The sequence below is a fragment of the Bacillus rossius genome, chromosome 13 (genome assembly GCF_032445375.1).
Source record: "Bacillus rossius redtenbacheri isolate Brsri chromosome 13, Brsri_v3, whole genome shotgun sequence".
NCBI lineage: Eukaryota > Metazoa > Arthropoda > Insecta > Phasmatodea > Bacillidae > Bacillus > Bacillus rossius.
The window spans coordinates 21,237,222-21,251,999 of NC_086340.1; the positions used below are offsets into that span (position 1 = coordinate 21,237,222).

The following is a 14,778-nucleotide window of genomic DNA, read 5'->3' on the forward strand; positions in this document are numbered from 1 at the left end:
TAAATAACATTTTTAATCATAGCTATTAGAAATAATGACTAATGTTAGTAAATCAATGATTTAGAACTGTACTAAATATTTTTCCACTATTTAATTATCTGTACCCTGGAGGTTAAGGACACAATACACATTTTTTATGAAACAAATTTTAAAAACTATAATTCTTGAAAATGGCTTTTTATTTTTGTGTAGTAAAGAATACAATAATGTTTCATAAAGCAATTCCTATATATGGTACTAGCGATGAAACGTGAAAGTAAAGTTAAAACAAATTGAAAACTTTCTCTCCTGAAAAATTAGTTTTGTGACAATGATTTCTTTACCTCAGGGCTGCAGGTATGATTTCATTTATAACTATTTTCATGAGGATATTTATAAGTACATACATACCTTGGTGCAAGTAATCCTCCAAGGGCATAATTTTGTCGAGGGGAACGATATCCTGGTTAAACGACTCCACCAGGTGAAGCAACGCCCATTGCCACGAGTGAGGTTTGGCGTCTTGAAGAGACGATATCAGTTTCTGGATCGACTGTGTGACTTTTCTGCGGAGCACAAATTATTGTTCAGGAGCTGGCTTACAGTTACGACTAAAGCACTTGGTAAGCAAGTTGTGGCGACTATCCAACGTATTGCATAATGAAGGTGGTGTGCCTTCTAAACACAAAACATTTAACCACACAGAACACAACCACCTATGATGTGGCCAAAAAAATTTATGATCTGCAAGGCATATGATGGATATTTACAGCTCTGGCCACAAAAGACTACAATTAATTAATCATATATATTGGTACACAAAAATTCCGTCACAGTTTGTATTATTCATTTGTATTCTGTACAGATGTATTGTCAAGTAAATTAGTTTTAGGAATCGTATTGCTTACTACCATTATAGCTGATGATAAATTCTGTCTGTAGATGTTTATTATAATGAGGTGACAGCCCATAACTACGGAAAGGCAACAACGGTGGTTCGTGCTGTTGCCTTCTGCAGTATGGTGGCGAAGAGATATTTAAATTCATTGCATTTTTTATAGATTGATTTAAAAATATTTGTATGGATTTCAGTAAGACAATAACATTTAAAATTTAAGTACATAATAAATTTTAAATGTTGCATTGTTGAAATCATATGAAACAGTTTAAATCAAATTATGGACACAAACAATAATTTAAACTACGTACCCATTTATAAAGTTTATAAAAGTTTTAGCCATACATAACTCGTTCCACGTCAGCTTAAAATATAAGCAAGCATAAACATGCACCCATTTCATTTTTGCACAAATTATACGCGCACTACATCGCCCACAATATAAGATAATGCAAAATAATACAGACGGGGACATTATTTGGACTGTAAGAGAACATATACAAACATAACTGCTGTTTATCACAACAAACAAAACAGATTTTTAATTAATAATCCAAAAAGTAGCCTTACGCTAGGAAAATGAAATCATTGTACACAACATACATTAGTGATGGGTCGTTCGTGAACGATTCGTTCAAAAAGAACGAATCTTTGAGAGAACGAAATATTGCGATTCGTTCGCGTTGTAAAGAACCGGCTCTTTGAGAGCTGGTACCTTGAAAGATTCGGAAGAACGAAAACGCGTAGAGAACGAGATGAGAACCGGTCACGCGCCCGGTCTGATTCGTTCTTGAAATGATTCATGACGTCACGAGTCTGAAGAATTAATAATCACAGCGTGCGCATGTTCACAAGAGCAAACGATAACTGATCAAATAAAATAGGGTAACATGAAAAGTATCTATACCTGAAAATGTCAACTGTTAAGTAGTGGTTTAAAATTGCTTTTTCACATTCACATACACAAATTTGGAAATAAAAAACTAAAAAAAGTTATGAATTAAAAATAACAGGTAAAGTAACTACAAATGTTCACACTTACCATTTTTGGGTTAATTAATTTACTTCATTGTGTAGTAGTATTAAATTTTTTGTCTTTTTTCTCTAAATGTGTTGGTCTAAATGTAAACACTTTACTGTCACTAGAGTGTAAATAGCCTGTATATTAATATTTGTAACTTAAAAAGTAATAAAATATAAATAATCTTGTTTCATATACGCAACTGTGATTCACTGGCTACGAAAAGCAATGTTCAAATACTAGCTATAGTGCGATTACAAATTAAAGTTAAGAAAAATCTGTTTCGTAACATTCTTAGATTTAATGCTCCCGTATTATAGAGAATCACTGCAGGAAGCATTTGCAGTGATCAATAGTCAATATTTTTTTAACAGTCCGCATACAACTAGACGTTTGAAATTTCATTTACTCATGCAGAGTAGAGAAAGATAACCACCCACGCGATAACGAGGGGAGGCTGGAAGCAAACACGTAGCTAATACTCTAAAGGATGAACGAGTTACGTCACCTGATAAAAGAGCCAGATCCCATACACAGAAAAGAACGAAATGAACGAGATGAACGAATCATTTCACGGAACTGATCCAAAAGAACCGATTCTGTCAAAAGAACCGTTCTGCCCATCACTAACATACATAAGGATATAGAATTAAAAGAAATATAGTTATTATGATGGCTGCCTGCCTATCAAACTTTACCTACTGCAGAGGTTCAAAATAAATTATGTTATAAAATAAAAACTTAACAATATGGTTTTAAGGTGTACAGCTGAAACAAAATAATAAATAATTAAATTAAGAGCCTTTTAAAGCTTTCTGTACAAGTCTAAAATTTTCTCTTAATTTTTTTATGTTATTATATTTTTATGGCAGTGAAAAAGACTTAAAAACTTTTTGATAATAATATTTAAGTGAAAAAATAATATCACGTATTTAAATCATTATAAAACAATTAAGTATGTTTTCGTAATAACTATTCTGCCACTTTACGATACAGTACCAAATTAAAGTTTCTTAAAGTGTAATCAGGGGAAGGGAAAAAAAATCTTTCAATACTGAAAATTGTGTTAAAACATTTTGTAGACCTTAAAAACACTTAGCGATATATTATTTTTTTTACTACTTTATTAATTTTTTTGAGTGGTAACAACTGAACCATTGGCATCTGTGTAACTTGAGAAACATAACCTAAACATTTTGTGGAGTATGGTTTGATTGTTACTTCACAATGACGAGTTTATTTTGCCTTCTGTGTACGGCTTAGCAAGCGAGATGGGTCAGCTCCCACCACGTGACGTCCGAAATAAGACCGGGCAAAGGAAGGGGGGGGGGGGGGGGCACGGCAGTCGGGAACAGGCCCTCCTGGGAAGACGGATATCCCGGGACATTTCACTATCACATCTGCTGCTTCCACAAATCAAGGAGTCGGAACAAATGGTAATGAGATTACATTTTAACGTTACGAAATATTAATTTAATTAAAGAAAATTGGTTGTCTGTAAAGTCGGTTTACGGACGATAGTTTAACGTGACAACGTCATAACAAAACATTACTTTTATGAATAAAATTGAATATTTTTATTTTAATAATAAAAGAATAAATACTTGAAATTATACTAGTAATCAGATTTTTGAAATGCAAGAATAATTAACCTTTATTGCCGAAATTGTCGTTTTAATAAGCAATGAAAACCACATTAACTTTTCACTTCACTTTATAAACAGTCGACGAAACAGTTCACGTGTAGATGTAAGTTGTGTGCTGCCGCTGTCTTTCTTCTCCTCGGACGCATAGGCCAATCGAGTGGAAGAGAGATAGATGCGGCGCAAGCGTACAATGAGCGTAACGGGACACAGCGTAACGGGACACTTTTTCGTGCGTGCAGCCGGCGTTCATCGATTCATTAGACGTTGTCACGTCAAAAATATTTTTAAATAATAGCAGGGGGGGGGGGGAGGTGAATTTACATACATAATAAATATAAACCACCAAGTAATAATAGGACACTAGATCTTCTTACACTTGAAACAATTTTTTACGTATTTAGAACCAAAACAGACATGGCTACCACTGCGAACAAGTACTCGGCTTCTATTGGTCGCCCCGAGCAACGTAAACGGAAGAGCTCCTCAGCATTGCCGAGCTAATCCGTATGAGTCCGTATACGTCTGCGAGCTATTGTAGAAACTCTGTTCCGTGAGAACCGTCTCCGTTTCTGTGCCGTTGTGGAACGGGCCAAATAATTCGTTACACACACTTGTTAGAGCCCGTCTACAATAGTCCGAACCTGTGCGTGGTCCGTGTCCTTATCCGAATGTGAGTGACGTCACATTGTCTCACCAAATACTGCCCTGTCCACAATTGCGATGTCCGATGTCCGAATGTATTGATTTCTAACATTGTTACCAGAGCGCAGTAAATGTGCCAAACCAAATGTTTTTGTTTATTGTTTTGATGCTTTGTAGTTTGAGATATAACTTATGAAAGTTATGTAAGTTATAAGTGACTAACAACACCTTCCATTTCCTTCAATAACAAAAACCAACACCACGTTTTCAAACGGGAACCGGAAATTCAAATATCGTGAGTGTTCTTGTTCTTTTTGTGTGTCCGAAGTTGCACAGGTTGGGACAAAAAGTTCAAATTGACGAATGTCTTCGGACCAGGTAGGTTCAGACCTTCGCCCACTTGACGCATGACGTCAGAGGGTCACCTGGACCAATCAGCGACGAGTGTCCTTCGGACACAGTTTAGGACATTGCTATTGTAGACAGGCCATTTTACGGTACGAAGAGAGAGAGGTGACTCACTTCCTCGCGACTACGGCCGGCCACGGACGCGACATCCAGGTGCAGTGCTGCGGGGTGTCCAAGGGCTCCTGCCGGCCGTCGGGGCAGAGCAGACTGAAGTCCTTGGCCGCCGTCACCGGCTCCACGTGGCTGGATATCTGCGCAATCGTTCCGACTGCTACACCCAGTGGCGTAGCTAAGGTGACTGGCGCCCCTGGCCGAATTTGAAAATGGCTCCCCCTCTTGGATTAAAAGAGAAGGGGGGGGGAGGGTTCAGTAACCGCGAAACCGTCGCGGCAGTGTCCCCCCCCCCCCTTATCCGGCGCCCCTGGCGGGGGCCATCCCTGCCACCCGCTTGCTACGCCACTACCTACACCCAAGGTAGAGGGTGGATCAAGATTCGAATTTTCAGAGGGGGAGAAAGGAGGAAGCTCATTACCAAATGTATTTTTTTTTTCGGATGGGGGTACATTTGAAATACCTCCCAATTAAATTTAGAAATGTAATAACCCCTTTAAGCTATTTAAGTCATGCCGACGTCTTGAAAATTCTTGTTTATTAAATTATGGGGGTTAAGGGGGTTGGGCAATCGCCCCGTCACTCACTCCACAGGACCACCACTGACTTTGAGGAGTGAAAATAATACGAAATACTAAAAGCTATACAATAAAGGCCGTGCAATAATTTAAACACGTGATTGTTGACTTAGGTATGCAAGTGTTTTAAAGACTCTGCAAAGAATTTATGGTTGAAATGTCTAATTCCTATAAAAGTCTCGCTTAGAAAGTTACGATATGCCGAGGCAAGAGTATGCACTTCAATTGTAGAACATCCCAACATGAAGTCCCGGCTACTGTCTTTTGAGAAAATGAAGACCAGGCTGCCGTCGCTGTTAAATTACCGTGGCAGTCGAGGTTAAGTCGCGTAGTGGTTAGTATTGTTTGGAGGTGGTCAGAGACGGCCACGCTCACACAACGAGTTTAAGCAGACCGCTGACAAGCCTCTCTAAATACAGACATCACTGACTGAGGGGGTGAGGTTGACCTCCCCCCGCCAAGCAACACAGCGACTGCTACTTCACTACCTCACTTGTTATAGGGGGTCCCGCCAGTGGCGGATCCAGGATTTTGGTTTGGGAGGGGCTTGACCCAGCTGAGGCTAGGCTTTATCAAGGCAAACACTAAAACAATAGTGAACCCAGATGCTTTTGGAGGGGGCTTGAGCCCCTTAGACACCCCACCCCCCCTTCTGTATCCGCTACTGGGTCCCGCCTGTCAGTCTCAGTGTGCAGCAGTTCATAGCAGTCCCGCGATGTGTGATACGAGATGCGGGAACACTGCGATAAGAGTGAAGCTTGGAGGGGAAGTGGCACGAAAATGCTGTGCCGATTCCATCAGCACGGAGCCTGCCATACAAGACTCAGTCGGGAAGAACATTTCATCCAAATTATTATACATTTAAAAGTAATTTATAACTAAGAAATGTATTTAACTAATTTATTTAACTATTTATTTATTTAACTAAGAATTTTTTTTTACCATTTGGCTTTTAGGAAATTTCAACTATTGACGGTGCTCGTACAACATAAAGGATAAGAGCCCGGGTAAGCAGGGCCGGCGGGTCCATAGAGGCGAACCAGGCAACCGCCTAGGGCGCCAAGTAGCTGGGGGGCGGCGCAGCACGACACATAACAGCTCATATCATATGTTTAACGCGTATTGAAACTAGATGAAAATGGAATTTTTGTAACAGTTTGGAATGTTCATATTGATATAAGTAATTATTTAAAGTCCACGGTGGCCTGTTTATGGTTTGTAATAAGTAAAAAAAAATCACAAGCCTGCTTACATTTGATTGTTGACAAAATCTTAGGCTTACGTGATGTATTTTGAGGCAAGGAAGATTTTTTTTGGGTTGTCCGGTGGGAGGGGGATGGAAGAGGGCAATAAGGTTTTTGTCCTAGGGCGCCAATTTACCTTGCACCGGCCCTGCGGGTAAGACCCAGTATTGTTGTGTACGTGAAGAGAAGCTCCCAGCTCACCCCGAAGTGCAGGTCGATGTCGTCGAGGCGCGCCCACGCCACGTCGCCCACGCCGTCCGTGAGGCAGAATAGCGGGCCGCGCCGCTCCCAGTACTTGTCCGTGGTGGCGCAGGCGTCCGGGTCGTCGCACAGCGCGCACAGGTTGTGGTAGCGCTCCTCTGGAGGGGCACACACCCGCGCCTTTCGTTACCCCCCTCCTCACCACCTCCACACCTTCCCTTACGTACCCGGGGCTAAACACGTCACGTCAACACCCGAGTTACACTTGGAAAACTGCAAATGTTGGCACCTCGAGTCAATCTGTAGCTCAAAACAAGGGCGTCGCTAGAAGGGGGGGGGTAGGGGGGGCAACATCCCTCCCCCCAAGAGCCCTAGAGATTCAAAAAAATGTAGCCAAATGCAAAAAAATAAGTACATACTTTTCCCACAACTTGCCTCTACCCCCCCCCCCTCCTAGGCCATCGGCTGGCGACGCCATTGCCTCAAAACCTTCCCAATTGCTCGTGTTACATAGTAGCTGAAGTACCCGGCGTTTCCCGCACTAAACACATCACATCAACACCGAGTTTCACTTGCAAATAAATATAGTTTAAAAAACTAAAGAAACATGCTTTTAAAGATTATCAAACTGAAAAGTAAAAAATAATTTTAAAATTTAATTTATGACAATAGTATATAAGCAATACTAGTATAAATGAGAAAAAAGCATGGGGCGCTTAATATACAAAAAAAATGGCACAAAGTGCCTCAAGCTTTTTTCTCATTTATACTAGTATTGCTTATATACTATTGTCATAAATTAAATTATAAATTATTTTTTACTTTTTAGTTTGATAATCTTTAAAAGCATGTTTCTTTAGTTTTTTAAACTATATTTATTTTTTACTTATTTGTTTGATATTCTTTAAAAGCATGTTTTTTTTTTTTTAGTTTTTTAAACTATATGTATGTATAATTATCATAAGGAAATGAGTTACCGACACTACCTATTACCATCTGAGATAACTATTTGGAGTTGCAACGTCACAAAGAAATGGTAAAGTCTCTCCGAATCATTTACAGTTAGATGTATGGATATAATCTTAGAATTTACCGGGAAAAAAAAATTTACTTTTCGGCGTGGCCGGGAGTAGAAACCACGATCGCTGAATCCGAAAGCTGAAGTCGCGCGCCTTAGACCGCTCGGCTAACGAACGTAATGAAATTGGTGGGACATTTTACAGTGATGAGCCACTCACTCTTAGTCGAAAGAGTTACAGACGGACAGACAAACAAACATACAGGTGAAGCTAATATAAAGCATGTAAAAAGGTAAAATTTTTAATTTCTGAAGTCCCACTGATTACACTGTCTCGGTGCAGCAAGGCTATGCATCAGCAAAACCGGGACGCTCAACTTCAGCTTAATTTTGTGGGATGCACCAAGCGATAGCGCGTTACAAATTCAAGACAACGCCATATTAAACTGTTCTTAGCGCCTTTAGTTCGCTAGCGGCCGAAACCTTTTACAAAGCTGTTGGGTTTCACCAAGGAGAAGGACAGGAAGTTGCTAGGCCTTACTATGTGACCGTGTGGCGGACATAACAGAAATGACACAAACTTACTGCTTGTGACTCTATGACCTATCTCCTATGATTTTCTATTATAAAAATTGATCTACCCCTTTTTCACTTCCTTGGGGACGAATTTCAAATTTATATGTAGTCTTATGTCACTCTCCGGCCCATAAACTATCTGTAAAAGTCAGATTAACAGACAAACACACTTTCGCATTTATAATATTAGTGTGGTAAACGAATGAAATTATTTTTACGCATAAATGCTTCTAATTTATGTTTGAACTCATTTTAAAGTTTTATGTTTGATACAAAATTAGACCGAGACACAGAAGTGTAATTTACTACATGTGGCAAAATCTTAAGTGTAGAGTGAAAAGGAGTCCACGTGCGACAGAAGTGAAACTTCTTGTTTATTATATTGTTATGTATAGGAAATAATCGTCTTTGTCTGAGGTAGCAGATAAAAAAATATATATGCAAGTATGCGAGTGCTTAATTATGCAATTGCGCAAGTATGCAAGAGTGTAAGTGTGGAAATGTGCAATTGTGCAAGTATGCAAGTATGCTGCGTCATTTCTACCGCTCACCTGCCGTCTCCTGCTCTACAGGTTTCCCCTACCACGTACCAAATTATTCCCCTCATACGATCGGAATTTTCGTTACGCTCGAAAATTGTGGCCCCCTCAGCAAAAAAGAAGTTTCAATTTAAAAAAAAAAATGAGTTGAATGATTTATAAGAGCTTAATTTTCATGATCGTCAATCTGATCTAGGAACCACCTATACAATATAAAATTTTCACCACTACTTTGTTGGCAGCAACAGAATGGAAAAGTATTTGATGGACGTGCGCATTACTGGGTGCTCGGCTTGTCGATGGAAGGACGGATATCTGAGAGTCCACCTTCGTGATAGCCTGCTCGCCCGCTCGACCAATGTCCGCCATGTCTATGGCGAGGAAGCAGTTGCGCCCTAGGACTCCCGCCGCGGCCAGGCGCGGCCCCACGGAAGCCTCTGCTTCCGATTACAATTTCATTTTTCACAAAACACAATATTGGCAACTTAGACATTAGTAGCCTTTTAAAAATGTTATATCACAAAAAATAAAAAGTCTAGATCTACCCCTGGCTGGAACTTTAATATTATACGAACACTGCGTCCATCTCTTCCTTGGATGTGCTTTATATGATCATACTTCTATCGTGCGTAAATAAATAAACGCACTTTTATTTTTCTGAATAAACGCACCTACACATACGCGTGTTTTTGACGTGACAACGTCTAATAAATCGATGAACGCAGGCTGCACGCACGAAAAAGTGTCCCGTTACGCACATTGCCCCGTTACGCAAATTGTACGCTTGCGCCGCATCTATCTCTCTTCCACTCGATTGGAACAACCATCGATTTTGACTTTTTCGAGGCACATTAAACTTGAAACACTCCCATTCGTTTCCTACTTTTCCTATCATCGTCCTGTCCTTAACAGAATAACACAGATTGGAAGAAGTTAAATAGCAAACATGTATAAAAGTTATAGTTAAAATAATCTCTTCGTTACAGTAATAAACATATTTGAATTAATGAGTGCAAATAAAAGTAAATTTATCAATTAAATTGTAGATTTCATTTCACTCCTTCTTTGTATCCATACAAAATAGTGATAATTCAGTAAAAATGATTTAATTTTATTCATAAAAGTATGCAATCATTTCATCAATGTTTTGTTATGACGTTGTCACGTTAAACTATCGTCCGTAAACCGAAATTACAGACAACCAATGATTTTTTTTTTTTTTTTTTTTTTTACATCGGTGTGTGGATATGACTTGACTGCAGGTTGCGGCGAGTATTGCTTCCTGTAATTTGGCAGAACTGGCGGCGGCCGGAAGCGGACGTGCCGTATTATCGCGATGGCAGGTCCGCGCACCGAAGCGCCCGCCCCCTCCAGCGGGCTTCGACAACATCACAGTCATCACGCCGCGCAGCCGCGCGCGAACCCCCCCGTCGCAGCCGCTCGTTCGCGAGTCATCCATTCACTTCTTCCTGCGCGCGTTTCCGAGAAACACCGCCTGCTGCCGTCGTTACTGGGGGCGCGTCTTTCGGATCATTTATACCCAGGGGCGCAACAACAGGGGGGGGGAGCAAGGGTATTTTGCCCCCCCCCCCCCCCCCCCCCCCCTCTGAAAACTTGAAGTGGTGGCAAACGGGGGCAAAGAAAGTGCTGTGTGATAAATTTTTAGATAATAAAACTGCTTGAATAGCACCATTTTCCACCTTGAAATACAAATTTTCCCGGGGGAGGACCCCCGGACCCCCCCGCTTGAATACGGGGGGGTTTGATGATTATAAAAAGGTATATGGCCCCCCTTTGGAAATTTAGTTGCGCCCCTGTTTATACCCATGGACTCAGGGACATATCTAGTCTTTACTTCGCTCGAGGCAGTCCGTGCAGCATTAAAGACTCTGCTTACGAAAATGTTAAATGCTTTGACCTAAAATGAATGAGTGACTTGTTGAGTTTCTGTTTTCAAATAAATGTTTGAAATTTGAGCTGTGTGTGTTTACTTCTATAGTTCTAAGATACCCATAATGTTACCTGCTTAAAAAATATATTTAATTAAACACAAAAAATTTCAAATGGATGTTAGTAGGGGGAGCAAGGGCATTCTGGAACGCACAAAGGATATTAATATTAGGTAACTAATCACTGTCACCCCTCTCTCCCGCTCTCCTCTCTTCCTCCTCTAGCCAATCCTCCTCCCTCTATCATGCTGTATTTCCCTCTACTTCATCTCTCTTTCCCTCCTCACTCTCTCACACTTTCTCTCTCTTTTACATGCACACATGCACACACACATACAATCCCTCTCTCCTCTCTTCCTCCTCTATCCAAGCCTCTCCCTCTCTATCATACTCGCTTTCCCTCTCTCTCACTCTATCTTGTTTGTGGAAGAGCTAGGACATGTTCTCCTGGCAGTTATTCAACAATGTCACCCTTAATCGGACTTAATAGCTGCAGTAGTATCAACGGCGAAGACCTTGATGACACCTGTACCATCAGCCATGGAAGGTTTCTTCGGCTCAGTCTGACCTATCACGTACAACAGTAATGTCAACTCCATCATCACCAGAGATCCTGGTGTAAACGATACTGACAAGCATGGATGTCTCGCATGTAGCAGCTTTAACATAACCTACAATCCAAACAGTACTGAAGACATCAGTGAATACAGTGTCATCGGCAGCAATGAAATCGATAACCAAGGTAGCAACAACTGGCGGTGTGTTCCATCACCCAACTGCACCTACTGTGACACCATCAAAAACTTTAAGATTCGTTAGTATGTAATACACTATTGTAATAATAACTCTAAAATTGTTCATTATCAGTGCAACGGGTGTAGTAGCCAGTTAATACACTACGGAAACTTGAAAAGGCACATCAAGAATTGTGAATGACTGGTTTTATGTTCAATAGGACCGAAATTTATCTTCTATGACAAGATGTTTGCACACATGTTCGGTGCAAGACATCATGATATATATCACTGTCCTTTTAACGAAACTAAGAACTCTAAACTGTGTGCTATATGTGGTGATCGACTATCGTGTGGAACTGCCCTGAAAGTACATGCCAAGACATGCAAAGGACTCGCTTCACACTCCAAGAAGACTGAAGTAATTAAAAAAATTCTGAATACTTTAATAATTTGCTTGTTTTTACTTGTAGTAGTGCAGAATTTGCGTAGTAAATTTTATTTGTAAAACTGTCTTGTTTCATTTATTGAACCTGACACTTTTAATGGTAAATTGTTAAATTAAGGTATACCATTTTTGTGGCACTGATGTCATGTATGTCTCAAACATGATTGGTTATAAATCTTCGCATCAATGCCATCTTGCTGTTTGATTCCAACAATACCGAACGCATTCATATCATAATCGACCTTACATCGAGAGAGTATCTCTTACACACACTTGTTGTTGACAAACACCGTTCCTTACTTACCAATGTCATGGCTGACATTTCAACATTCTGTTCATAATTTACCGGTAACATGTTAAGTGTGTGGCTTAAAAATGAATGGAATATCGTAATAACGTTACATTCACGAAAATTTGGAGAAAATAGGTACCCAAGAGACATAAAGAGCTAAATTTGGACTTGAAGCCTCTTGGATATCTGACACGGTGTTGGTTATCTGCGTCATGTCGTAATGTGGTAGTACGGATGCGAGCCTCGAACCCTCGCCATTGATTATGACCAACAACAACCCTAGAAGCACATCCAACATCCCTTTACACATTCCCTAAAATTACAGCTATAAATTCTAATGTATAATTTTTTTTATTATTAATCAGAGCAAACAGACAAAACACTTCATGAACTTAAGACCCCCGCCTACTTGGACACACACGTGGTGTGCAGAGCTCCATAAAAACAAAAAACATGCAATTTAAAAACTACTCGAGATATCCGAGCGGTGTCGGTTTACAAAAAGAATCTTAAAAATACGCTGAGGGTGAATAAGTGGTTCTTTTTTCGTATTTCGTTTTTAAATTGTATTTTTTTTTAAAGTTAAACTGGTTAAAAAGCATGTTTTCAGAAATTATTTTTAGGCATGAAACCCCTGGTATAGATTCTTGAAAGCATTCAAGGTACTTGCATTACGCCTTTATCTTAATTTGTCAGCCGTATAATCTTATGTTTACCACTCAAATCTCACAGTTGTTCTATGCATAACGAGATGACTGTGTGTCATTCCACAGGCTTGCGCTTAGAGGTGACATTGTGCGAGAAGCACCAGCGAGCGTCGCACCTACCATCCCTCCTCACTAAATCCACGGCTAGGCAGCAAGTCTGTCATCCCCGAGGTCGCAGTTTCCCAAGCACTGACGAACACAGGAAGTTGATCGCGAAGGAATGTGGCATTTATGGTTCGTGCATGGGATATTTTTGGTACGTTTTGGTTGGTAAACATGGCGGACGTTGCTGTGAGTGGATGGGTTTTCTCGAGGTACTCCCATTTCAACCCGCCATCACATCTTATCGCTGTTCCAACTTACCTCTTTCGCCTCTCACCCGTCCTTAGGCCGGGTTTATAAACCATGTAAGAAACACAAAGTCGCAATAACACAACATGCAAACCAATGTAAAAAAAAATTCATTGTTGTTTATAAGGCCTGTTTCACAAACATGCGGTTCCAATCGGTTGCAACCGAAAACGAATGAAACCTCTTCACACATACACGGTTCTCATACGGATCATATTAGGTTTTGTGTTCTCTTTCATACACTCAGTAGTGATCATGGAGAAAAAGGAAAGCTGTTGCCATGTTGTTTCTCTATATAAATTTAAAAAAAAAACACTAGGAATACTAGAATTCATTGGAAGCACCCTCTCATCACTTTACGACAGGAATTTGGAGCATTCTACGCCATTTTCCCGAAGCTAAGAGAGCATTAAGACAATTTTTTTAAATTACTTTAGGACACTTTCAAAAAAATAGAGATCCACTCGCTATCAGGTTAAAGCACAAACTGTACCGCGAGTGTGTAAACCTGTTGATTGCCTTCTGTTCCCTGGACACATGACACGTGTTCGCACCTCACAGAAACCTGATGAAACCTGTTCGTGTCGACGGAGTATTCGGTGCTCTACTGGTACCGAATATAAACCGAAGCATCGTTCACACTTCCTGTCGGCAGTGACCGAAAAAGAACCGAAAACGAACAGAACCGAATGGAACCACATATGTGCGAAACAGGCCTAAAGCATGCAAGTCACTAGATGTTACCAACCCTTAATTAAAAATTTTAAAACATTAGAAAACAAATTTTTACCCCAGGCTTCTATTGATAATTCATATTTATCATTAAAAAAATATTGTCAATGATTTAATATAAGTTATTTTATTTGACTTTGTGAAAGTTTAACAAATCTAATGTTTTTTGTATAATAAACAAACATCGAAGGCTTCAATGCTAAAAAAAATTCTGCAAGTTTAAAAGTTTTCGGAACATTTCCCTTTCAATATGACCAACAAAAACGCCAGCCTAAACACAAGAAAGTTGGAAATTGAACAATACTTGCGTTGCATTATTACGCCTTGCAAAGTTTATAAACCAGGCATTAAGCCTCTGTCTCACACGCTGTGTCAATTGTTTCATTATTTTCATTAGTTTTATTTGAGAGCTATTCATATAAATTCGTCGGAATGGCTCTATTGAAATTTATGTTTCGTCTCAAATTTATTTTTCCACAGATATTTATTAAGTTATCTTTTTGTGGTAAAATGAATCATGCAAGTGTTTATAATTGTGATCATTTGCGTGACATTTAACCGGTCGAAAATAACGTTTAGCAAATACCAGGTAGAAAAAAATTTGGGACCCAAAAACAAATGCAAGACAGTCATCGCAATAAATTTACATAAGTTGCCTTAAACAGTAGTATTGAAAATAAAGTAAAATACCTAATTTAGCTTGG

The 14,778-nt window shown here is 39.7% G+C and overlaps 1 protein-coding gene across 2 annotated transcripts in view; it reads right to left on the reverse strand.

Annotated features, from left to right (window-relative positions):
* Nucleotides 1-14,778, reverse strand: part of LOC134538343 (transferrin-like) — a 76,272-nt gene that overhangs the window by 12,931 nt on the left and 48,563 nt on the right. For both annotated transcript variants that reach the window (XM_063379579.1, XM_063379580.1), the window contains exons 6-8: nt 6,729-6,886; nt 4,709-4,845; nt 391-545 (exon numbers count right to left, since the gene is read on the reverse strand). In XM_063379579.1, coding sequence (XP_063235649.1) covers nt 391-545; nt 4,709-4,845; nt 6,729-6,886 — 450 coding nt within the window. The remainder of the gene's footprint in view (nt 1-390; nt 546-4,708; nt 4,846-6,728; nt 6,887-14,778) is intronic.